This window comes from Falco rusticolus, chromosome 4, assembly GCF_015220075.1.
Source record: "Falco rusticolus isolate bFalRus1 chromosome 4, bFalRus1.pri, whole genome shotgun sequence".
In the NCBI taxonomy this organism is placed as follows: Eukaryota; Metazoa; Chordata; class Aves; order Falconiformes; family Falconidae; genus Falco; species Falco rusticolus.
Genome location: NC_051190.1, coordinates 56081049 through 56104746, shown reverse-complemented (window position 1 = coordinate 56104746; position 23698 = coordinate 56081049). Strand labels below are relative to the sequence as shown.

General features: G+C 41.9%; 1 protein-coding gene across 1 annotated transcript in view; it reads right to left on the bottom strand.

Annotated features, from left to right (window-relative positions):
- OXSR1 (oxidative stress responsive kinase 1) overlaps positions 1-22205 on the bottom strand; it is a 73508-nt gene extending 51303 nt beyond the window's left edge. The window contains exons 1-2 of the mRNA XM_037384949.1: positions 22073-22205; positions 11735-11843 (exon numbers count right to left, since the gene is read on the bottom strand). Of these exons, the coding sequence (XP_037240846.1) occupies positions 11735-11843; positions 22073-22087 (124 nt within the window). The 5' untranslated portion in view covers positions 22088-22205. The remainder of the gene's footprint in view (positions 1-11734; positions 11844-22072) is intronic.
- Positions 22206-23698: the final 1493 nt, after the last annotated feature.

Here is a 23698-nt window from a genome sequence, read left to right as displayed (position 1 = left end):
AGTACTGCAAAGCTCTTCAAAAATCAGAAAAGCAGGCACAACTGCAAAGCAAAGTTCCAGCTTTGATTGTCTTTGAAGAGTAAGCTTACAGGAAAGGAACATCTTAGTACTAGCTTAGAAAAGCCGAGTTAAAAAGTTTTAGAAAAGTTTAGAAAAAGTTCATTCTTCCTAACTTGCAATCAAAAAAAAAAAATTTTATATCTGAAGAACAGCAAAATCTAGAGAAACTTACTCTCATGAATTTGGTCAACGGGGAGATTACAAGTCCCACATCGTAAATTCTTGAAGCAAGTGGAAAAATACAACGGATATTTTGGGGTTTGGGTGGTTTTTTTCTTGTCTACTGGAATCTGAAGGGTGGGAAAAAACCCTTCCCCCCTTAAAATTTGTTTTATTAACTATCCCATCTGAATTTCTAGGCCAAAACAATCATGCAGATCAGTAAAATACTTTGGTAAGTGAAAACATTTAGATTCTCACAGGAAATAAAAAAAAGGCTACAAGATTTGAATATGCACACCATGTGGAAAGGCTTCTTTTGCACAGTTCAAACTGCACAGGAAACAATTACATGGGTGCATGGTGTCCCTTAGTTTGTGGGAAACGGTACATGCCGAGTTATTCTAACAGCTAGCTGCAGTCAGGAGAGCCCACTGCCCAGCCACGCACTTTCCACCTTCTCCAGCCCACCAGCACTTGTCCTCACACTGTACACCAAGCCACCTACTAAATCCACCAAAAAATAAACTGAGAAAAACAAACAAACAAAAGCTATGTTTGGTTGTTAGTGAGCATAACCTCTGAACAGATGAGTTTCAGAGCAAACGAAGAGGAGGAGGAAGGAGGGAGAACACATTTGTGAATGGGGGAGGAAACCCCTTTCATCAGCAGCAAGCAATTAGATCAGCTCCTTGGCTGCTCTAAAGGGCACCTCCAGCTTCCTCTTCCCAAAAACCTTTGCTTGGTTCAAGGCATCTGCAGAAGACATGATCTTAACAGAGCAGACACTAACAAAACAAAAGAAAAAACAAGGAAAACGAAAAAACATAGAAGTGAAGTTGCCTAACATCCCCCCAACTTTTATGCAAGAATACTCGTAGCAGTGTTCAGCCTTCCTTTAGCCTACCTGAGCACACAAACACACTCATCTCCAATGACTTTTGACATGGGTCTTAATTAATTAGCCAAAGGCTCAGTGGTTTTAACATACACTGGACTTCATGCATGGAAGCAAGATTACCTCTACCAAAAGAAAAAGGAGTAAAACCTCTCGCCTTTAGGTTCTAACGTCTGAGAAAAGGATCCTCTTTTGTGTGTCACGAAGACTCACCTGGGATTCAGCCTGTCACGTATTCGTATTTAAAAAGTATGTGCTTACAAGCCTCAATGCTTCTTTTTTTGAACAAAATTTGTGACATCTAAGAAAAAAACCACCAAAACCACCCTCCACTTTCACTGTTCAGGTTTTTCCAACTCAAATGTGCCTTTATCTGGAGAACAAACTGTCACTTGTTTTGTAAGTCCAGTGAAAATATGTGGTTCTTCACGTACTCGTTTTGTCCTCTTCCCACCCACAACTCTGTTAGCAGACTTTGTTCACAAACATCTCCCTTCTCCTGCAAAGGGCTCAGAGAACATGAGGAGGCAGATCATATGGTGCTCAAATGCGTCTGGTCAAAAAATCCTGCATTTAGCCAAGTTAAAGGTTGTATTTAACCCAGAAAAGGGGGTGGGGGTCAGACAGACCAGAGGGCACGCAGAGAACCAGCCTTCGTTGTGAAAGGGCTGATTCACACCCATGCTATATCTGCTCCCAGCCCAGCCTGCCACTTTTTAGGCATGTTTTTAAAAACCACTTTCACATTAAGATGATCAAAGAAGTAGAGGAATTTTCCAGTCTTCTACAGACAGGAGAACAGCAAAAAGTCTACCAGCAAAATGCTTAGTTCAGGAAACGGCAGAAAAGCAACCCAAGAGCCATCGCCTTGTTGAAGAAAGTGTTATTTGGATCATCCCTACTTTGTCTGCACAGGGGGAAAAAAGTTTTGCTGCTGGCACCATGACACAAAAGTTGTGATGTTTCCACCTCACAGATCAATATATTTGGGAGTTGGTACTAACTCCCAACTCAATTGCAACTTCATAAAGCACAGCACCATGGAATATGAAAAAAGAAGCCAAAATGCATTTCCACGCACTGCTTTGAGCCGCGTTCGAAACCTTCTGGCATTCTAGCTTGGGAAGCATGACATGGAGCAACTGAATACCCAGATCCCCAAGCAGAAACCCATAGCGAAGCACTAAGCTACTTTGAAAGCAGAAGTCATGGGAGATTCGCCATCATGGAAAACCCTTTCTGCTAGAAGGCAGAGATGGGATTTCAGCATCAGGCCGCTAAATTCAATGCAAAGTTGCTCCCAAGGATCTCAGTTAAACATGTGACACACTAGGGTAAGGCCTCCACTGCCTTAGGATGCAGACAAATTTTCTCACACCAACTGTGTTACACTTGAACAACAGATTAGCAGCCCTATCCTTAGCCTAAGGGGAAAAATGACTGTTTCACACAAAGTGGCCTGTTCCCAATCCAGCAATACATTAACTGCTAGAAATTAACTGGAAACTAATTCAGCTGAACTGGGACAAAGATCTGATCTACACAACAGCATGCACTTTACAAATTGATCATGCTGTTTTGAAACACCAGCGTGATTCTCCATACTGCCAGTTTCCGAGCCAGCCTCCAAACCAGTTTAAGAGTAACTGGGGAAGTAACAGCACATCTGAACATAGCTGAATCTCTGCTTAAATACAGTTTCAGTAGGGATTTGTGCTCCATGTGCAAAATGTTCAATCTCATTGTGCAAGACAGAAGCCTCCCATAATCTAAAGGGTAGAAGATGAGGTTCTCATGGGAAATAAGGCACCCAACATTGTATTAGAGAACAGTTACAAGATTTTCAAGAACAACAAAAAAACACAACACACTACAATGTCTTTTTTTAAAAAAAGAAGAAAAAAAATCTTCTATTTCTCCTTAGAATACAACTATTCTTGGTAACACTGTGAAGTACTCTGGTGTGTATTATACATGGCACTAGGTTTAATTACAACAGTTTCCTCATGGTTTTTCTCATTAGAAATGCACAAGTAGAACCTACAGATTCACAGAACAGGAGGGTAAGCCTTAAGAGAGAAAAAGAAATTAAGTTTGGCTGAGGCTGACTGGAAAGCTCCTCCAAACCCTGAAGGGGAAGCATATCAGGAAAAGACAAAATGAGACACAGAGAAGAGCCAGAACTGGAGCCTAAATGTAAGTGTAAATACTGCTGTCACTAATAAGGATGCTTAAAGAAATCTAGTGATGAGCAACTGATCTCAATGCCCAACAAAAGACAGAAGATAGGAGAGGACATTTAAAGACTGATGCGGAAAAAAATGTGGCTACAAACAAATTCCTACCCATGAAATATACACTGTGCAGCACATCAACAGGAAGCCTACAAGATATTGTGCAATCCAATAAAGCATTTACCATTATTTATTATTAATCATTAATTAAAGTGTCTTAGTATATTCTGAGTCCAATTGCAAATCATACTACATCTACTTAGTAAAGCACAAACTCTCTGCAAATTGCGCAGCAAATTGAAGGTTAAGTGGTTTCCTGCTCAAATTCGCAAGCTTCCTAGTCTGCCCTGAAAGCTGCTACTGCAATAGCTCCTAATGACAGTGGAAGTCACAGGGAACAAGCTGTACATCAAGTTACCCTCACTTGATAAAACCCAACCTGTAACTACTGCAGGTCAAAGACAAACATGCAGTGAGCAACTGTTTCTAGAGTCCTTCTGGCTCACACCAGCTCTGCAGCAGGCAGACTCACGTCTGTTCCGTTTGTGCAGCTGGACGGACATCCCGTTGCTCCCTCCACTGCCCCCCAGGAGTGAAGAGGAGGAAGCCCCACAGTTCGTCTCTCCCATTTTTGGCATGGCTAGAGAATATCCAGTTAGGCCTGGCTCTATCCACAGAAGCCAGTTCCAACTTTCCAGCAGCAAGTAGCTGATTTCCACCCACGATAGCAGTACCTGAGCAATGAAGACTCAAGAAACCCATGAACAGTCCAATTCCCTGAATTTCTAAGAGAGGGATATTCGGGTTTTGTACACTGACATCAGGCAGACCATTTGCAATGGACTTTCTTGAAACCTAGCAAACGCAATCCTGTCTTGCACCCCACACATGTACCCAGTAAAACTGTCTCCTCCAACACTCTGTACTATTCTGTGTTTTCTTCAGCAGCAAAATGAGATTAAAGAGTTCCACAGTTCACCACCTCCCTGTTGTGCCAACACATCTGCTTACGAAGCCATACTGTAAATGAGATCACTGCAGTAATTGGTAATCCAGTTTTCCAGGCAGGGTGGAGACCAAAGCAGCCAGGGACTTCTTAAACCAGCTTCGCTGCTGGAGAAAACTTCTGTGTAATCGCACCCTCGGGGCAAGAAGTCCTAATTGTTCCACTGATTCACTTTCAACAGCAAGCCACCACAAACATCAATGCTTCCTGCTCCAAATCCAGAGCGTGTTTCTTTGACCTCACCTACATCAGCAAGCACTTATAGAAGCAGGCTTCTTAAATGCCATTAATGTTTCTCCTCAGGAGAGGAAGAAAGTATCTATGTGACAGTTGTCAGTGACACTGCTTAGTGCTTCAGCACATGGGGCTGAAGCAAAGAAGGGTATGAAAACCTGAGCAGAAAGGAAAGCTTGTTTAGAACAAGATCACAGATAAATGCAGGGTATTACAGCCGGAATTTTACATGCCCCTAGAGGCAAAAGAAATGCACGGCTGGGCTAGTTGCTGTGGGAACCACATCTTGCATGTTATAGTATAACTTAAGTACAGGGCAAAGATACAGGATAAGTTAAATGCAAAAAAACCCCTCCTCTTTTAAATTTGTCTGGCAAGCAGAACAAGAAAATTTAATACTCTAATTTCATTAAAAAAAAAAAAAAAGCAGGTAACAGTACCTGCATTGATTTGCCATTTAGAGGCCTGGCACAAATAGGCTGGAAACCACTGCTGGGGATCACTACACAACTTTGTGAGAATCTGCCCCAAACCTGACGGCCACTGATGCTAAACATGGTGCATCTTTGAGAACCGGGAGCTGGCAGGATTCATTGCTGCTGCTTTTGAGACACCTCAGCAGAAGTCAGTGGTTTCAGTGAGCCTGACTGTCAGAGCCAAGAATTAAATCTGCATCTTGTCAGTCTCTGACAAACAGAGGAAGAAAACACGAAAGAAGAAGGAACAGCTGCTTGGATTCAGTACTTCTGAGGCTGAGGAATACAGATGCAGCAAAAACTCACTGAACTAAAGGAAAGAACAAGTTATACAAAACAAAGGAAAAGACATTTAAGTAGATTGCTGGGGTTTCTGGTTTTGAAATTTCTTCTTAACCCTGGTTAAACCACCTCAGCGGAGAGGGAGAATGAAAGAAACTTCTCACCTCCTCCTTTCTAAAGCTCTTGCATGGCAATGTAAGAAATACGACAAGATTAAGGCACAATAAAGAGGGCAAAACAGCCTCTTGCAGTCAAGACAGACATTTATAGGAGAAAATCTGAAGACTTATTTTTTTTTCCATGCTTTTCCTACCATAGCTAGGAGTGGCAATATATCTACACACTCTGCATTCTGCAAACATATATAGTCCCTACCATCTCCTCCTTCTGACTCATCCCACCCTTAATTGTTTGAAATAAAGTTGTCTCTAGAAATAAAATTAAAAACTCTCCAGTGGACTCAAAATAGCGTAGCTCTAACAGATAAACATGAGGATTTCTAAGAACCTGTCACTTATGCTTTGATCGTAATTCACTGCTAGAATTGGGAGTGGCCAGATGAGAGATTAACACAGCAGAAGCCCAACAAGATACCCTGTCTCTGTGGTGGAGACCTAAGACTCGCCATACCTCCCTTTTGGTCTGGCTTGCTGAACTGCTGGCCAAGCACTTCATCAGATAATCAAGATCAAAAGTTGATGTAAGAGATCAATAATCTTAAAAACTTCTGGAAAATAAAAGGTTTAACTATTTCAATACAGCAGTCTCCTTAGCAGATTTAATTAGGAGCCTTCAAGAAGGCAGGAGATCTGAGAGCGCCCTGTGTGGAAATCTTTCAATATTTAAAGGCTTTATATAGTTTAAAAATATTTTGGAGGTCTCATCTGCTGTAGGCTAGGACCTTAAAAATTGTTGTGCAATGTAGCAAGCCACCACAGGCGGCTGTTTCATACGAGCAACTGTTTTGCAGTTAGCCATTGCCTTGGGTCACCTGTGACATGAGAGCTCCTGTTAAAACCAGAAAGAATTTAGGGTGCAAACAGGTCACAACCAGAAAAAGCATAAGAACAAAAGGACAGCTGGTCCTCTTTCTGCTAAAAAGCTGCAGGAGTTAAGAGAGCAGGACTGGGCTTCAGATGGCTTTAAAAAGGCATGAGTAAAATTCACAATTGGAACGCCAGTGAGGCAAAGAGCAAGTCAGCCGTTGTCTAGAAATAGCCACTGGAGTTTAGTATGGGTAACACTGGACCCAAAGGCTGGGATGCCAAGTCGACATTTCTAAGCTTAGATCCCTACTAATGTTTTATCATTGGAAGAACAGTCTGAAATTTCTAATGAAGGGAACAGAAACAGCAGATACTTCACAAACCTGACTCAGGCACACATCACCAGATCTGAAAGAGGGTGTCAAGAGTAACTGGACACAACCAGCTCCTCTTGTCACTACCAGCTGGATATTAACACTGCCACATTTCTGCCATCAGCAACAACTACACCCCACATCTGCTTCAGTGTGAAGCCTGCCAGTTCAAACTGCTTTCAGCATTAACTGCAACCAGCCTGACTTGGCTCTGATGCAGATTAGCAACTTCACATGTAGTCCCCAACAGCTTACCAGTACACTACCTCCGTGCTGCAGGTAACTTTCAAAGAGGGAAAACAGTATCTTCCACCAACACAGCACTTGTAAAGCAGAAACAGTTCAGTTCCAGCCACAATGCCAGGCAGGCAATTAAGCTACCTTTGAATGCACTGGCTGGCTGCACAGAAGAGCAAGACACTTATCAGACAATAATGGTTCATGGATTTAGAGTATTGTCCCTTAGAGACATTTCTAAAATACCTGTATATATGACTAGATTAAGATTTCAACAAAATGACTGCAACCAAGAAATAAATAAAATTGCACTTAAAACAACAAAAAAAGGCTTGCATTACAGACTGTCTTGAGGGCTGCTTTGACAAAGTAATAAGGTCAGTGTAAGTAGGCTGAAATTAAGACTAGTTTTAGCCTGAACACACATACCAGCATACACTGACACTGATGGAAGAGAAGCAATAAGATTCTGAACTTTTACCCAGAAGAAATTCTCAAGTACAAAAGCCATAATCAAGATACAGAATGGACATCAAAACACACTTCATATGTGCTTACTGAGATGTACAAATCTCAGCCCACGCTCCCTGAATAGTTAGATGGAATGAAAGAGGCTGCACCCTGTTTTGGTTGGGGTAGGGTTTTTTTGTTTGTTTGTTTTGTTTTTCCTTTCTGGTTTATAAAAACAGCTCAAAGGTTTTTCCTGTTGAGAAACTCAGATCATTATTTTTCCCACTGGATACAGATGACTACAAAATTAGCCACTTTATTACTGATAAGAAGTCAGCTGAAAGGAATGAGAAGCCGTTTTTAAAGTGTCTCGTTACATAAATCACTCTCCTTAAAAACAACTGGAAATAGTCTCATTAAAAGTGAATGAAAAAGCTCTTCAGTCAGAAAGCTTCAATTCACATGTTTCTTCCCCCATCCTCAAGACTGTCTCGTAGAATTTGCCTATGAGACCTAAAAAGAGATTTCTGAAATACAGCCATGAAAAAAGTGAAAACAACTGAAAAATACCTCTCAAGGTACCCTCCTGCATAAAAAGTAGTGATGGGTCATTCTCAAAGTCTTTCCTTCTATTTTAGCAATTCCTCCAGCCCCCAAATGATTCATTAAGTGAGAAAATTTAACACAGGCTTACAGAAACGTTAGGGGACATTACACTGCTACTACTCTTTTATCAGTTTGTATAATGAATATTAAATTACTAGCAGATCATCACACATACTACCAAGAGGCTGGTTCTGAAGCAATGATTATTTTTCCAGAAATTTTCTAGTGTGGTCTTTACATCTGCGGTGCCTTGATAACAAAAAGGTGGTCCAGAAAGAATCTGATTTTTCTCTCCCAGCTTTACACGAAAAACACACACAAAAATGAGGACAAACAGAAACATTCGGAGGTTCAAGGATGAACCTAATCCTGACTTTGTTGTGACAGAAAACCACCGTCAAAATACTAGCTAAAGTAGCTGTGCATTTTCTTCGGAGGTTGCGCACTCTCCTGAAAAAGACCAAGAACATTGCTGCTGATGCTCCTGTACCCCTGAAATGCCATTTCCTCATGTTGTGGAAACCTTCCCCTAGATACATTTTTTATACACACAGCAAACCTATTTGCACTAAGCTGGCAGGGGATTCTTTCCACACACAAACAGCCATGTATCTTTAATGACCTGTAACCTGTCCCTCCAAGAAAAGAGAGAGCATTATGAGAATGAGGCCTAATGACACATGAGCACAAGACATTAAAAACCCTTCACGACACACTTAAAGTTGGCATGAAATTTGATTGCCCCCAAGAGAACTGCTAAAATGCTCTGAAGATCAAAGACAAATGTTTTATGGCCATTGTCAAGCTCTTGTGGAAAAAGTCAACAGGTTTAGCCAGATTTTTCCACAGCATCTTCTGGCATTTTACAGTCCTCGGTATTAAGCCAATAACAGAGAATCCAGGAAGTTGTTTTAAAAAAAGCAAGAAAACGGGGTTTTTTTTCAGCTTTCAGTTCCTTTCCACTAGGGTGCCAGGAAAATCAGGTCCTCCTAAAGACAGGCCTAAGATTTAGTAACAGCCCTCTGTATTATCATCCAGAACTTGATTCCATTTCTTGCCTTGACTATAACAAACACAGATCCTGGAAAATTTTATGACATCTAATAAAGCATCAATGATAAGAAGTTTTCAAACTCACTCTCTTAAAAAGAAAAAAAAGCTTTCACCAGTGTCTAAGAGAATAAACCCAGAAAAGGGAGGTTTCCCTGGCTCTGTGTTAACTACACAGTAATTTGAAATTGCCCCAAGTATTCCCAGTTATTTTGTCAAGTGGGCAAAGTAAACTAAGCCCTGAGAATTGATCCTACACAAATCAAGCTGCATCTTCACTGATGTTCTCCCTTTTTAAGAGCATACACTGACATCATAGGAGCAGCTCTGCTCAAAATAGAGGCAATTTAAAGTTCCTCACAAGGACAGCCAATGTGCAAATAAGTTTGTTCTTTTAAAAAAAAAAAAATCATCAACAGAATGGCTGGTTACGAACCAGCAGGTAACCATCAGCACCATGCAGGCCTCCAAGCTGGAAGGAACCAGCCTTGCAGGGGAGCTGCAGTTCTCACAATAAAGTTAGTGGAAATGGTTGGGGCTCAGTGGAGGTAGCTGCACACTTTTCTAGTTCAGAAGCTTATCCTAGGCTTACAGAGCAAGATGGAGAAACTTTTGTTAACATGAGCCGAGAAGCACCATTTCAGATCCATCACTTGATGACAGTGACATTTCTTTTCTAGAAGTTTAGGATGGTTTCAAATACTACATCTGCACTTAGGCTTCTCTTGTCAATGTCTGAAGTCATACGCTACAGTTTTCACACACTCTAGTGAGTCATTCGGCAAATACACACAAAATAACTAGGAAATACTGTCAAACAGACAAAATAGGAGGGGGAGAAAAGGCTAGCAGTCATACACAGGTTTACTACTGGTATACATAACATGAGAAGCTATTTCTGAGTTGAACAGGTTGAAGTTAATATTGTTATTCAACTATTTATTTGAAATGTTGATGTATCATATTAGTATTTACCCAACCTCCTGAGCTGGAAGACAGGGATGGGGAACAGAATGAAACTCCCATAATCCAAAGGGAAATGGTTAGCAGCCTGCTACCCACTTAGACACACACAAGTCTATGGGGACAGATGGGATCCACCCAAGAATACCGAGGGAGCTGCTGGAAGTGGTCACCAAGCCACTTTTCAATCGTTTATCAGCAGACCTGGCTAACCGGGGAGGTCCCAGTTGACTGGAAGTTAGCAAATGTGATGCCCATCTATGAGAAGGGCCAGAAGGAGGATCCAGGGAACTTCAGCCTGACCTCGGTGCCAGGGAAGGTTACAGAGCAGATCATCTTGAGTGCCTCGCATGGCACGTACAGTACAACCAGGCCCAGTCCATATGAGTTTATGAAAGGCAGGTCCTGCTTGAGAAACCTGATCTCCTATGAGAAGGTGACCCCTTTACTGAATGAGGGAAAGGCTGTAGATAGTGCATACCTAGACTTTAGTAAAGCCTTTGACACTGTTTCCCACAGCATTCTCCTACAGAAAGCAGCAGTTCATGGCTTGGACAAGCTTAAGCTTTACACTGGGTAAAACTGACTGGATGGCCAGCCCCAAACAGTGGTGGTGACTGGAGTTACATCCAGTTGGCACCAGTCACAAGTAAGTGCTCTTCCCCAGGGCTCAGTATCAGGGCCAGTGCTGTTTAATATCTTTATCAATGATTTGGACAAGGGGGATCAAGCGCACCCTAAGTTTGCAGATGACACCAAGTTGCAGGGGGAGTGTTGGTCAGGCAGGAAGGCTCTGCAGAGGGATCTGGATAGGCTGGACCAATGGGCCAAGGCCAACTGTATGAGGTTCAACAAGGCTCAGTGTGCCAGGTCCTGCATTTGGGTCACAACAACCCCATGCAATGCTACAGGCTGGGGGAAGGGTGGCTGGGAAGCTGCCTAGCAGAAAAGGACCTGGGGGTGTTTGTTGACAGCTGGTTGAGTATGAGACAGAGGTGTGCCCAGGTAGCCAAGAAGGCCAACAGCATCCTGGCTTGCATCCAAAATAATGTGGCTAGCAGGACTAGGGACTTGACTGTCCCCCAGTACTCCGCACTGGTGAGGCTGCACCTTGAATACTATGTTCAGTTTTGGGTCCCCCACTACAGGGAAGACTTTCAGCACCTCAATGATGAACAATGTAGTGAAGAGTCTGGAACACAAGTCTTATGAGGAGCAGCTGAGGGAACTGGGGTTCTTTAGCCTGGAGAAAAGGAGGCTCAAGGGAGACCTGATCGCTCTCTACAACTACCTGAAAGAAGGTTCTAACAGGGTAGCTGTGGGTCTCTTCCCCCAGATAACAACTGATAGGATGATAGGAAATGGCCTCAAGTTGCACCAGGGGAGGCTTAGATTGGATATTAGGAAAAATTCTGAAAGGGTTGTCAAGCACTTGAACAGGTTGCCCAGGGAAGTGGTTGAGTCACCATCACTGGAAGTATCTAAAATACACGTAGATGTGGTGTTTAGGGACGTGGTTTAGTGGTAGACTTGCAGTGCTCTGTTAACAGTTGGCCTTCAGGCTGGAAAAGACCTTCAAGATAATAAACAACTCTATGCTTCTATAAAATGTCTTAATTCACAAGTGGGAAGTTTAGGAGGTAAACAAGGGAAAGAGTATTACAACAGGAAGACAGCTTTTCATGTTGCCTTTTAAGGTAAAGAAATTGGACCACTCACCTCCACTAAGTAACTTCATCACCAGCCAAAGCTCATCTTTCACCACGAATGATGTGTAGTAAGATACAATGTTGGGGTGATGGCACTGACTCATGGCTTGAATTTCTTTCTGTAGAGAAAAATAAAGCATTAGGCAGTTGGATCCATCAATTATTATTCCTTGGGCACAGAAGTTATCTTCCTCAAGACACAATGTTCGAAGAGAGTGCAAAGAGAAAGGTTACCTCAAAGCTAAAAGTAGAAAATCCAAAAATACTCATAACGCTCAGCCTGCATCATACTGGGGCCCAAAGGTATTTTAGGGTGTTCTTCCTGTCTGTCTAGAAGAAGAAAAAGTTGACCAAAAACGCCTTGGCAAGGGCAACATAAGTGGTCATAACAGAAACACCTGAATGCAATTAAAACAGAATATTCCCAAAGATTCACACCAGTTTGTTACCCTAGAAGTTCATGCTGACTCCGCCTTTCAGTGAGACATTACACAACAGATGCTTAATCTGTTGAAGACCATCATTTGGATGAGAAAGGGAAATATTTGCCTCTGGGAAAAAAAAGGCCTCTTACCCCTTATGTTTCTTCCCAGCAGGAAAGCAGATGGCTTATCTCAATCAGGTTGAAGGCACAAAGGACAGCTGTATCTTTTGTCATACTGTCTTTTGGAAGAAGAGGGAAATCAGTTCTAGATAAGAAAGTCATTAGCTACTACAGATGGAGTACAACATGAAATACGCTCAGATATTAAACTGTTTGAGTTTTAACCGTGCTTATCCTTAGATTTGGTTATGGGTCAAGGGCTGAGGTTTTCTAGGTTACGAGGGGAACACCACCACAGAAAGCATTGACTGATTTTTCATTATGCAAGCACAAATCACCAGTTTGGGCAGAAAGCCTAGCAGTTTCTTGATTGTCCATAGACAAAAGCCACCCATTAAGCTAAGCCTGGCACCCTGCACTACACCCAGCTGGGCCTTTGTGCTTTAGCCAAGCCCCCCAACCTGTCAAGTTGTACTTTCCAGTACCCACACCAGACACTCATCCTTGATATCCTGAACTCCTGCTCTCAACTAAGACATTCCTCCACTGAACACACAGATGCCACTTACTTTTCAAAGGTTTAATCGCTGCCCACTGTCAGCCGGACACACACAGAGCCAAGTGCCATAACCCCCAACACACAAGGAAGAAAGCAAGGGCCCTTCATGCCCTGGTCCTTTCCTCCCTCTAAGCACAAAACTTCTCTGGTACCAAAGTACAAGAGAAAGCTCCAAGAAGGATTCACACATGTCTAGGACACACCACAGATGCAGCATATTCTTCCCCTGCTCATGTACAAAGCTCTGCTTGTAACAGAGTACAGCGTAAAGGCACACTGCTTCCCCTTGGCAAGGGTTTAGCTGGCAAGCAAAGCTACAAAAAAGCATGCTAATGTTGATTTATCCACTTTAATACTGCTCTTCAGAGAGTAGCTGCATTTGAGGAATCAAAGACACACCAACTTTCCAGGAAACTCCAATAAGCAAATTAAAGAAGAATCCTTCTAAACAGGAAACGATATTTAAAGAATGGGGAGTAGGCTATTCATCTCAGTGTAGCATACCCATTCATTAAAAACCACTGTGTAAAAATAAATACAACCTGAAACAATATCCTCTGCTTACTCTGATAGCTACAGCTCCCTTCCTTGCAAACACTCACTTATATCGAGCTATTTTTCAAAAAGGAAATAAATCAGCACCTTTGGAGTTTTCCAATACCTTCTAGTTAGGTTTCATCACAATGCAGGAAAACCCCTTGAGAGACAAAGCTGGCAACAAAAATGTTCTTTTTACTTCCCTGCTTCAAATTTCTATCAGGGAATGGATGGCAAGTGGGACCATGGATAACACAGGTCAGCCTCAGTGACTGGTTTGTGCTGTCATACTCCTTGCACAAGACCCAGATGGTTGGGTCTGCTGTTTGTATACATAAGTTTCATAAAAATGTTTTCAAAAAAACACATAAAACTCTGGGCTGCTGTCTGTAAACATAAGCGCAACAGTTTTTATTCACTCAACCTTTCCAAAACTCATTGAGCTCTGAGTTTTGAACTCATTTGCTTACCCTAGGATCATTCTGGACTTGCTCAGAGCACTGACTAAGCCCCTTGTTAATGGATCCATAAACCTGACACAATCTTGTTCCGTGAGTCTGAAATTTGCATTCAGCCTAAAACTTCAAGTTAGTTTTAAAGAGAATTTTTTTTTCTTTTAAACATGCAAGCAAATACAAGTGCCTAGCTTCCATCTCTGACAACTGAAAAAAGCACACATGCACAAGTGGCACCAGAGGAAACACAGGTCAAAAGCAGCAAGCAGGATGCTGATCATCCCATCAGCCAGACCTGCCCCAAAGCCACCATTCTCGGAAGCGACCTACAGGAGCTGGTTTTATCCTTTCCTAGCTAGACCACCCAAAATATTTTGAACCAGCTCCCTGGGAGATTAAGATAGTAGCACAAGAAACACACACAAACACTGCATATTTTGCATATATTACTGTACTCTACTGAAATTCAGGAGACAGACAAAGTCTGGCCCAAGTTTACTAAAGAGCCTAGACCTGGATCAGATCTTTGCCATTTGAGCAGCTATTTACTACAGCATTTTGCAGGCATTCCGTGACGCTTAGTTACTATTTTATTATTTTCCAAGAACTTCCTCTCTTGTTCATTACCACAGGCTGTTCCCTGGGCTGGGAAGCACAGTTTAAAAAAAAAAAAAAAAAGAAAGAAAGAAAAAAATAGCTCAAGTCTGTCATGTACTTTGGTGCACAAAGAGGGAAGATAAATAATCACAAACTTGATCTACACAATTACACACCTCCATCAGCTAGCAGATATGTAACACAGGCAGATTAAACCATTTCTCACACAGTGTAGCATAGCTCTGAATAATTAATTGCATCACAGCCCATGATTTCCAGTGTTTTTACATTATTACCAATAATAGCAGCAGACAGGCAGACCTTCCCTTTCACCCACAGACCCCCCCACCCCATTTACAGTAGTTTTCCAGGCTAATCTCACATCGGCTACATCAAAGCTACATTCTTTTTCACTCCCACAGAGGGTACCAACATCCTGGAGGCTCAACACATACATTTGTTTTAACTGATCATGACAAATCACAGTGGGCTTTGCGGTTAAAATGCTTCCTCATGTAATTGAAACCAAGCCAATTTTGTTGTACATACAACAGTCTGTGCTACAGCAGTACAAATGTAGTGGATAAAGAGCTGTAGTTAAGGCAGGAATCCCAGTCAAGGAACACTGGGGAGCTCTGCTCAAAAGCACACTTACAGAAAGAGGGATAAAATGCAGCAATAGCCCTTCTGTGTGTACTAAGCACAGCTTTAATACTACTCCCAACGTTTTTTTTGAGAGTTTGCTGCTCTTCAAACACAACAAAGTCATAGCTGGCAATGATTTCCTCTCCCTACCCTCTCTAACAAGGCTGCTATCCCCAAATTACACAAATTAAAAAAAAAATAAGTGAATTACAGCTATGCTCCCCTCACTGTCACTAGCGACAAAACCGCATTAGGAGTCCTCCAATATAAATCTCAGCAATTTCTACATCTCTGTAATAACATCAATGCTAAACATGAGAATTTATCTGGGCTGCTATATACAAGTTTTAAGCTGTAGAAGACTATTTACTCCCACTCCGCCAACACTCATGGGTCACTTGATACTGACCCCTGAAACCACCTACAGATCCAGTGGATGGCACACAGCTCTTCACCGAGTTGCTTATGCACTGCCACCCCTCACACTAGATGGCTTCAGTTATGACATACAGCCTTACTGACAATTCCCCATTGCAGGATCCATAAATTACACTGCCTTCTGCTCCACTCTGTAGAGGAATTACTGATAAAAACGTGTCTAGACACAGGCAATGGTTTAGAGATGGTTACATGCTCACCCTGGGCTAGATATTAAAAATATCTGTACTGTCAAATACCACAAGCAAATAGATGGGGATTAGCTATAAAGGCCTTCATGTCTTCCATTAAGGGTTCTGACAAATGTTTTCTGTACTTCTGCGGGCAATAAAAGAAGCATTTCAAGGCTTGTGAAACACTAATAAAACTGCTGTGAAGTATAATTTAGAATCATAAGAAACCTACAAGTCTCCTGTAACTCAGACATACTTCTGGAGATCTACTATTTTGGAAGTGAGTTTATTTGCCCACTGACATACAGTTGAAGTTTGAGTTAATAGCAGAAAAGAAATACAACCTTACCTGCTTTGTATAAGCTATTAGCTGAACTTCCATAACAGTATTTTCTGTTCACACCATCACCTTCTACTCTGTGTTTATCTGCCCCTGAGACACGTTTCAAAAGACACTTGCTCTCAAGTACAAGGATGAAAATAGTGCTTTATTTAGTTTTACTTCCTACATGTTGACATGAACTCAAGACAGACCACGCAGCAGCAGTATGCTTTTTTTATGTGGATACCTGCAACTTCAGAGGAATCCAAAAAACTGACAGCTTGGCTACCCTATTTGAAGGCAATCATGACCACAAAAGAAATGGAGAGGGAAAGCATGCCTGGGGCAGGAAATCAAAGCGGGTCAGATGTGATCTCCACCTTGAATACACCAATGCTTCAACTATGGCTGGCAAAGAACTCAATCTCTCATCTGAAATCTCAAGGTATAAGGCATTAAAGCTGTTGTTCGTCCTTTTAAAGCAGGATTTAGAGCTCCTGTCCTACAGGCAGCCATAACTGTTCAAATTTTGCTCCAAGTGAAATTCTGATGGTTTAGTCTAGTGGTTTAAAATTGAGAATATTAATTCATTTCCATTTTTAAACATCACACACCCAAAAAAATCCACAATCAACCCGAGACATTTTTTGAAGGAGTATGGAAAAAGCATAAACCTCAAAATCAGAGATTCTGATCCAACTTCCACCTCTGGATTATCCAGTTCAACTCCTTACCTCAATATGTGGCTACAGGAGATAGGCTGGCATGATTAAAAAGGGATTAGATTAGCCCACCCAGAGCAACAGTGGAAAAGAAATACTGAAAGGGATTAAGAAGGCTTCAACCATAAATTAATCTTTAGGTGATGGGAACAAACCACCCCTATGGCAGTCATTCAGCAATTGCCCATTTCAGTGGCTATCTTTCAGCATCATTCAAAGGTCATTCCCTCTTTCAAGGTCTGCAGTATTGAGTGACAAAGCCATGAAGGAAGCAGATGTTTAAAACTGCCATGGTGTAGCAACTCATACATGCCTTTTTTTTTTTTGTTTCAGCCACAAAGCAAATGGGCAAGTGACATCTCACAGACACAAGCAAACCCAGCTTTACTCACTTCACCAACTAACATTTCATTGACCTTTACAGTTGTTCAGATCACTAAGTCTTCACATCTCAACAATGCCTTAAATCTGCCATTTGTCCACACAGTCAATTGCAAACTCTCTGAAGTTATTTACATACACCATCTCATGCTCATCCAGTCAATGTGAAGGAAGACATTATGTTATGTTCAGGATTTTACCCACCATTAATCCTGATGTTCAACATGAACTTTTAACAAAAAAAAAAAAAAGACTACTTCAACAGCACAGTAATTAAGATTTCTGTTGTTGTAGCTTTGAGAAACAATACAACCAAGCTCTACCCAGCTTTGGTTTAAGCCTTCCATAAAGCTGCAATCCCATCATGCAAGAAACACATAACACAGCATATCAAACAACCATGCAGGAGCCACGCATTATATGTCAGAGACTCTGGCACTGACACTGGGCGACTTTCTCCCCTGGAGCAAGAGTAAAGGTCCTCAGGACTGCAAATGGAATTATAATGGCAATTCCCATAAGATGACAGGCATGGATGAAACATCTGTACTACTTCTACAGCAGTCTGCTGCTTTGCTCCCAACCACTGTAAGACAGTCTGGTTAATCCACTTGTAGGAACTGCTCTGTCAGATCAAAGCCACTTCAATATCCTGTCCAAGACTTCAAAAGAAGGTGTAAAATGCTGTAACAAGGAGTTACACAATTATCTGCCCAGAGGGAAGACTTCTGACTAAGCCTGGGCAGTTAACAGTTGGCTTATACTTTAAACCAGGGGAGTACATAATCCTTTTTTTAAATCCTATCTAATTTAACCTTCTCAACTATAGGTTGATTTATTTAATCTCACGCAATGTTTGATCTCTGTATTATTGGCAGCAAGTCCCCCAGGTTAATTCCATGAAATTCAAAAGGACATTTCTTTTTGTTGCAGTTAAACTTGTTCCCTCTGCTTCCTTAACTGCCCTCTGACCACAGCAGTACCTTCACTTCACCATTGTGTGTAGACCCATCAGGCCCAGTACCATCAGCTTCCGGATGAAGAAGAGTTTGGAGCTCCTTCCTAGGAGCACCAATACCACATCTCCCATGCTCCTTCCTGAACCCATCTCCTGTTGAATAACCCTAGGAACTGAACAGGCAGGAGTTTCCCCCAGATGGAAAAGCCCAATGTGCAATACCCCATAGCTTATGTTTATTCTCTGCTGTTCGGGATTCCTACTGACTGCTAAGCTGACAACCCACATCATCTGCTACTCAAAGCACAGAGGAAAAAACCCACCTCGATGAAAGAAAGCTAACTCAGCTTTAACTGCATGAAAATGAAGCAGAGTTTGCTGGACAGAGGGGAGATTTAAGGCCTTTTAGAACAATAATTCTTTAAAACAATAACACACATATAACAAAAAAAGCCTGAAGCATGGTTATTTTGTGGGAGATGTTATACCACCGTGTTTCAAGGATCAGCAACAGCAGCAATGCAACCAGCATCCCACAAAGGGAAGGAGAGATAAGAGCAAAACACAGCAGTGAACAGTGTCCAGTGGTGAAGTACACCACATGAGCAGACTGTTTTCAAACACACACCAAATGCTGCATAGATTTGTTAACTACTGTGGGCTTGTAAGACAAGTAAGAAGTGGAACTTCACTAACAAATCAGAAAGTCCAAGATCAATTGTAAAAAATACTATCTGACCACCTATCCTTACACTCCACTCCCAGTTACAGTGGTCAGCAAGAATAATTGTAAGCCATATTGTAAACACACATGCAGTCTCAGAAAGACCTGAGACAATTCAAAAACATGCAGGGAGAAAAAAGATAAAAAACAAGCACTGAAAAATTCCTGACTAACATCACCTAATTCAGTAGCTGGGCTAGAAAGAGCCACTTCTCTATGCGGCATTTACTCCTGCTTATATTCTTTACAGCAATTAACACTTCTGCTGAAGAGCTGAATGCCCTTGAGTTGGTTTGCTCATGGTGCAACAAAATTGGTCCTTTCTACATTTCCGTACCCTGTAGCAGCAATAAATTAAGCCACTGCATTAATCTAGAATGTCATTCAGCATTCGCAAAGTGTGCAGGTTATTCCTGACCACCCACACTGCTCAAGTGCATGCTGAGATACAAGGATCAAGATCAGTACCTTCCACAAGCCAAGCCATACCACTCAATCACCCTAAACATAGCGTCTCCACAAGCTAGGAGACAGTCCCAGATTCCTCAGCCTCTGGGCACCAACTGCCATAGAAGCTTAAAGGAAGCTCATTCATCCGCTCAGCCTGCAATTGAGCCACTCACTGTGGATTTCCTAACCCCACTCCAACATAACCTTCCTCTTCTCCTCCATCATAAGAAATAGAACCACCAGCCACTAAGCAGTACAGGCAATGAAAGAGTCATAGAAGAGACAAGTCATCCTTATCAATGGCAGAACTGTTTGCTGCTCTCCCTACCCTCTCCCAAGAAACGTAACACTGTTTAACCCTCTTTGCTAGGCAGATTCTGGGAATAAACAAGCTTGCTTCAGTAGAGAAGGCTTACGGGTCTGAAGCACTGCAGAAAAAAAAAATCTTAGAAGAATTTAAGCACAATTTTCCCTTTTCTGCCCCACTGCCTAACAACTGGGCAGTGCTCTAATACAAAAGCACTGTCCTGACCCCAGGCGGTACATCAGAGTTTACCATAAGCTGACTATAGTGCTGATATCCTTCTGCGGTGCTGAAGGATAATGGATCTAATAAAAGCCTGAGTTCATGTTTTAACTGCATTGGGGAAGAAGAGAAAGCAAGGAGGGGGCATACAGTATGAACTCATCATATTTCTCTTTCCACTTGCTTCTTAAAACCACTGTAACCTGCAAAGACTTAAATATACATTTTTTGGAAGGGGAAAAAAAATTCAAAAATCCCAATCCTGCAGTAACAAGTAGTTACTCAAAAAAAGTATTTAAACCGACCGGGGAAACTGCCAGGAAGGGAGATTACAATACTGAAAGGCTTGAGAATATTTACTTTGAGGAACAAGCAAATATGAAGACAAGATAAGAAGTTGGAAAGGTAAGAGCAGAGCAGGGAAATCAGGAACTTCCATCCTTTTGGCTCTTGCACTGGGAAACAACACTCAAACTGACAAATTCAGAACAAACCCAGGGAAAACACTTTCTCACACACTACATCTATCTTTGTGACCACTGGCCCAGGAAGCTGCTACATCTCAGAACCATCCCCTTCAACCCTCCACCTCTGCATGATTTTAAGTTCAAGAACATCTACAGTTGCATACACAAGCCTACAGAAGGACCCACACTAGATCTGGTCACAAAATTGGAAGCTTAGGAGAGCTGACAACAGCAATTCATTGCAGTCCTACTCAAAACAAGAAAAATCATTGTGAGGAACAGGTCAGCCAGAGATTTAAAATGTGCAATTAGAAGTACTTATCTAAAATTACATGCCAAGTCTCTGTAGCGTATCTTTCTGAACCTAACCCTTTTAGCTGGAACTGGCAATTACTTGAAGACTAAATCTCAATTACTACATCATGACAATAGTTAGGAATATAACTGAGGCAGAGCAGTACGGACAAGCCACATAAAAGACCTGAAAATATTATCAGGGGTCAGTATCAGTACAAAAAGACCAACTGCGAAAAGGGAAGAGATCTTGAACTCCTAAACTAGTATGAGCCATAAGAGGATTTGAACACAGGTCATCCAGGAGTCCTACATGCAACTCTTCACAGGCACGCTAAAATGTGACAGCTTGGATGGAGCCTTTCCTCTTTACAAGAGCAGATTTGCAGATACCTATAATGATAAAAATAGCATTAGTCACTAGATGGAAACTGGAACCATGGCTCAAGCAACTTGCTGAAGATCGTACATGTGTAGAGCTAGCCAGGACTCCTGAACTGTCTCTGTTCTACTTTCTAATTGCAATTACGAAAACAAGTGCCTGACATAACACTACAGAAAATGTCAAGATGCAAGCGGAAAGACAGAGAGACAAGATTAAAAAAAGACTTGGGTAGTTGCTTTAAAACCAAAGGAGGTACGAGGCCTTATCTCTCCACCTACCCTCAACCTGTGCCAGCCAATATTTACTATGGGAAGCTTCACCCAAGAGAGCTTTCTCATCTTTAGTGGAGACACCTCGACATTCACAGGAATGCCTATTACTGCCTGGCTTAAATCTAGGGACCTTCCACATGTGAGGTGAATGTGACAGCTACTGCACTACAGAAGCACCAAGCTGACACACACAGAAAGGAGAACACAAAGCAGCCCATCAACATACAAGCCAAATGAGAAAAAGGAAATTTTAGTTACCACAACTACCTGCCAGAAACTATTTTCCATTCAGAAAAATCTTGACAAAATAGGCACACAGCAGAAGAAAATTACTGAACTACAGCTCTAAAGGACTCTACCTCCTGTCCTGAACTCGGGATTAGTGCGGGTTTCCATATGGCAGCCTGCAATATGTCAGAGTGATCCCTTAGCTGGCATCAGTACCAGAAAGAGATTAGGAACAAGAGCTAATTCATTCAGGTTTTCCCATCACGGGTGAAGGAGGGGCTGGGGGGAATTTAAAGAACTGCAGGAAAAGAAAGCAAAACCATTCCCTTTAAAATTTAAGATTCTGGAAGCACGTAGCTCTGGATCCACCTCAAGCTGCAGACCTCTTGTAGGTACAGCAGAGCTTCACACTTGCACATTAACTGTTCAAAACAAAGTGATTATACAAAGTGCTTAACTCTAAACAAATAGTCTGAAGTCCTAAAACAGTCGGATCTTTTTAACATTTTAAGTACTGTGTCCCACAACCAGGACAACTGAACTGCCTCTAGTGAAGTCAGTCAAGTCCCCTCACCCTCACACCATGTCAAGAAAGGTTGTTTAAGGCACCTAGCAAACACAGAGATTATGCTAACTGAAATACAACTCCCCAGACAATTTTGACTGCATACCAGGAGTTCATCCATGCTTGTCTGACACTTCTCAAGATTGATCCGTTTAATTGCCACCTTCTCCTTCTTTGGAGCACAGAAGGCTGCCTGCACCACTGCAGTCGCTCCACTCCCTGTGGGTGAAAAAGACAGACAGTTAGCAATATCTTACAGGACTTCAGCAGAAAGGAAGGGAGGTGAGATAACAAAATTACATAATGCCAGTTAGTAAAGACAGCAGAGGCAGGTGAAACCCAGTGAAGGCAACCTCACAGGCATGCCATGCCCTAGATCTGTGCAACTCTGGCTCAGCTCAGCTGCAACATCAAAGTGTTGGGCTAACCAAATGAAAACAAGCAGATCTTTATGATCCCTCACAGGGATCATTACAGCTCTGCAGACCAAAAAAATAAACCTCCAGACTCCAGCTTACTTACAGGAGTGATTCTTCTCATGTACTTTTAAAAGAAAGGCCACTGAGGTCACACAGGCTTTTAACCTGATATGCTCACCCAAAGTGTCAAAACAAGCCCAGCTCTTTGCTACAAACACTAATGAGATTTTTCAAGTATTTTTAATGTACCAATTGCTGTTCCCATCCCTCCTCATTTTATGCGAAGACACGAAGTAGGCTTCATTCAAGCCTGTTCAGCTCCAGTTCTCACATAGTAGCACACCGCCTCGGTGTTTGGGTTGAAAACCACAGCCGGAGAACGTTTAAATTCCAATAGGGAAAAAATACCACATTTTTATGCACAGTTGTTCAAACTGCTAGAAGTAGGGATAAGAGTGCCCAGCAATATCATATCCTTTGATATGAAAAGGAATTTGCAACAGTAAGATTTAAAATATAGTTGATGTTAAGCCTGTATTTGTTGGCCTCCAGAAACAGTCACCTCATCAATAGGAGGCCTTGTTGCTTTCCCTTCTGCCTTCACCCTGCCTCCCCACATTTACACACTTCACTGGAATGGAATAAATTCAAATAAAAAAGGGGGTAGCATAGGCAGAAAATAGTTCAATAGCTTCCTACTGCCAATACCTAAAAAAAAATGCCATTAAAAATAAACCCACAGCTATTTTGTTCATCATCCCAGGCACAGCTCTCAAGCCAATTTGGGCTGATAAGGGAGATTAGAACAGCTATACTCCACTTCAGAGTAACACACCTGTTTTACCAGATTCTCCTATTCTTAATGCTGTAAAAACTACTTCCAGATTCTGCAATAGAAGACAAGCATATTTTTTCAAACTTTTTTCTAGTATATTCAGATAAACTGGGGGCAAAAGCTTTCAATCTCATCTTCAAATGAAGGCTACTGAAGCTCCCTACAGTCACCATCAATAGTCTTCTCACATTAAGTTGCACCAAGTCACAGTCAAACTCTAATACATAAAGTGCCAGGTGGGGGAAAGAGCTTGAAATCCAGCCCTGAATGATACAGGGAAAACTGCTCCATCCAGAGTCACACTGAAATACATTACAAAGCCCTGAACTGTGGGACACTGCTCCCCTCATCTTCAACCAGTACCTGCTACAGTGGAGCTACAGGAGTTTCACTTCACTTTATATGGCATTACAAGTGTACCCTGGACAACAGCATCAGCTTGCCAGTTCCAGTTGACTCCCTGCGCTTAAGAGTTTAC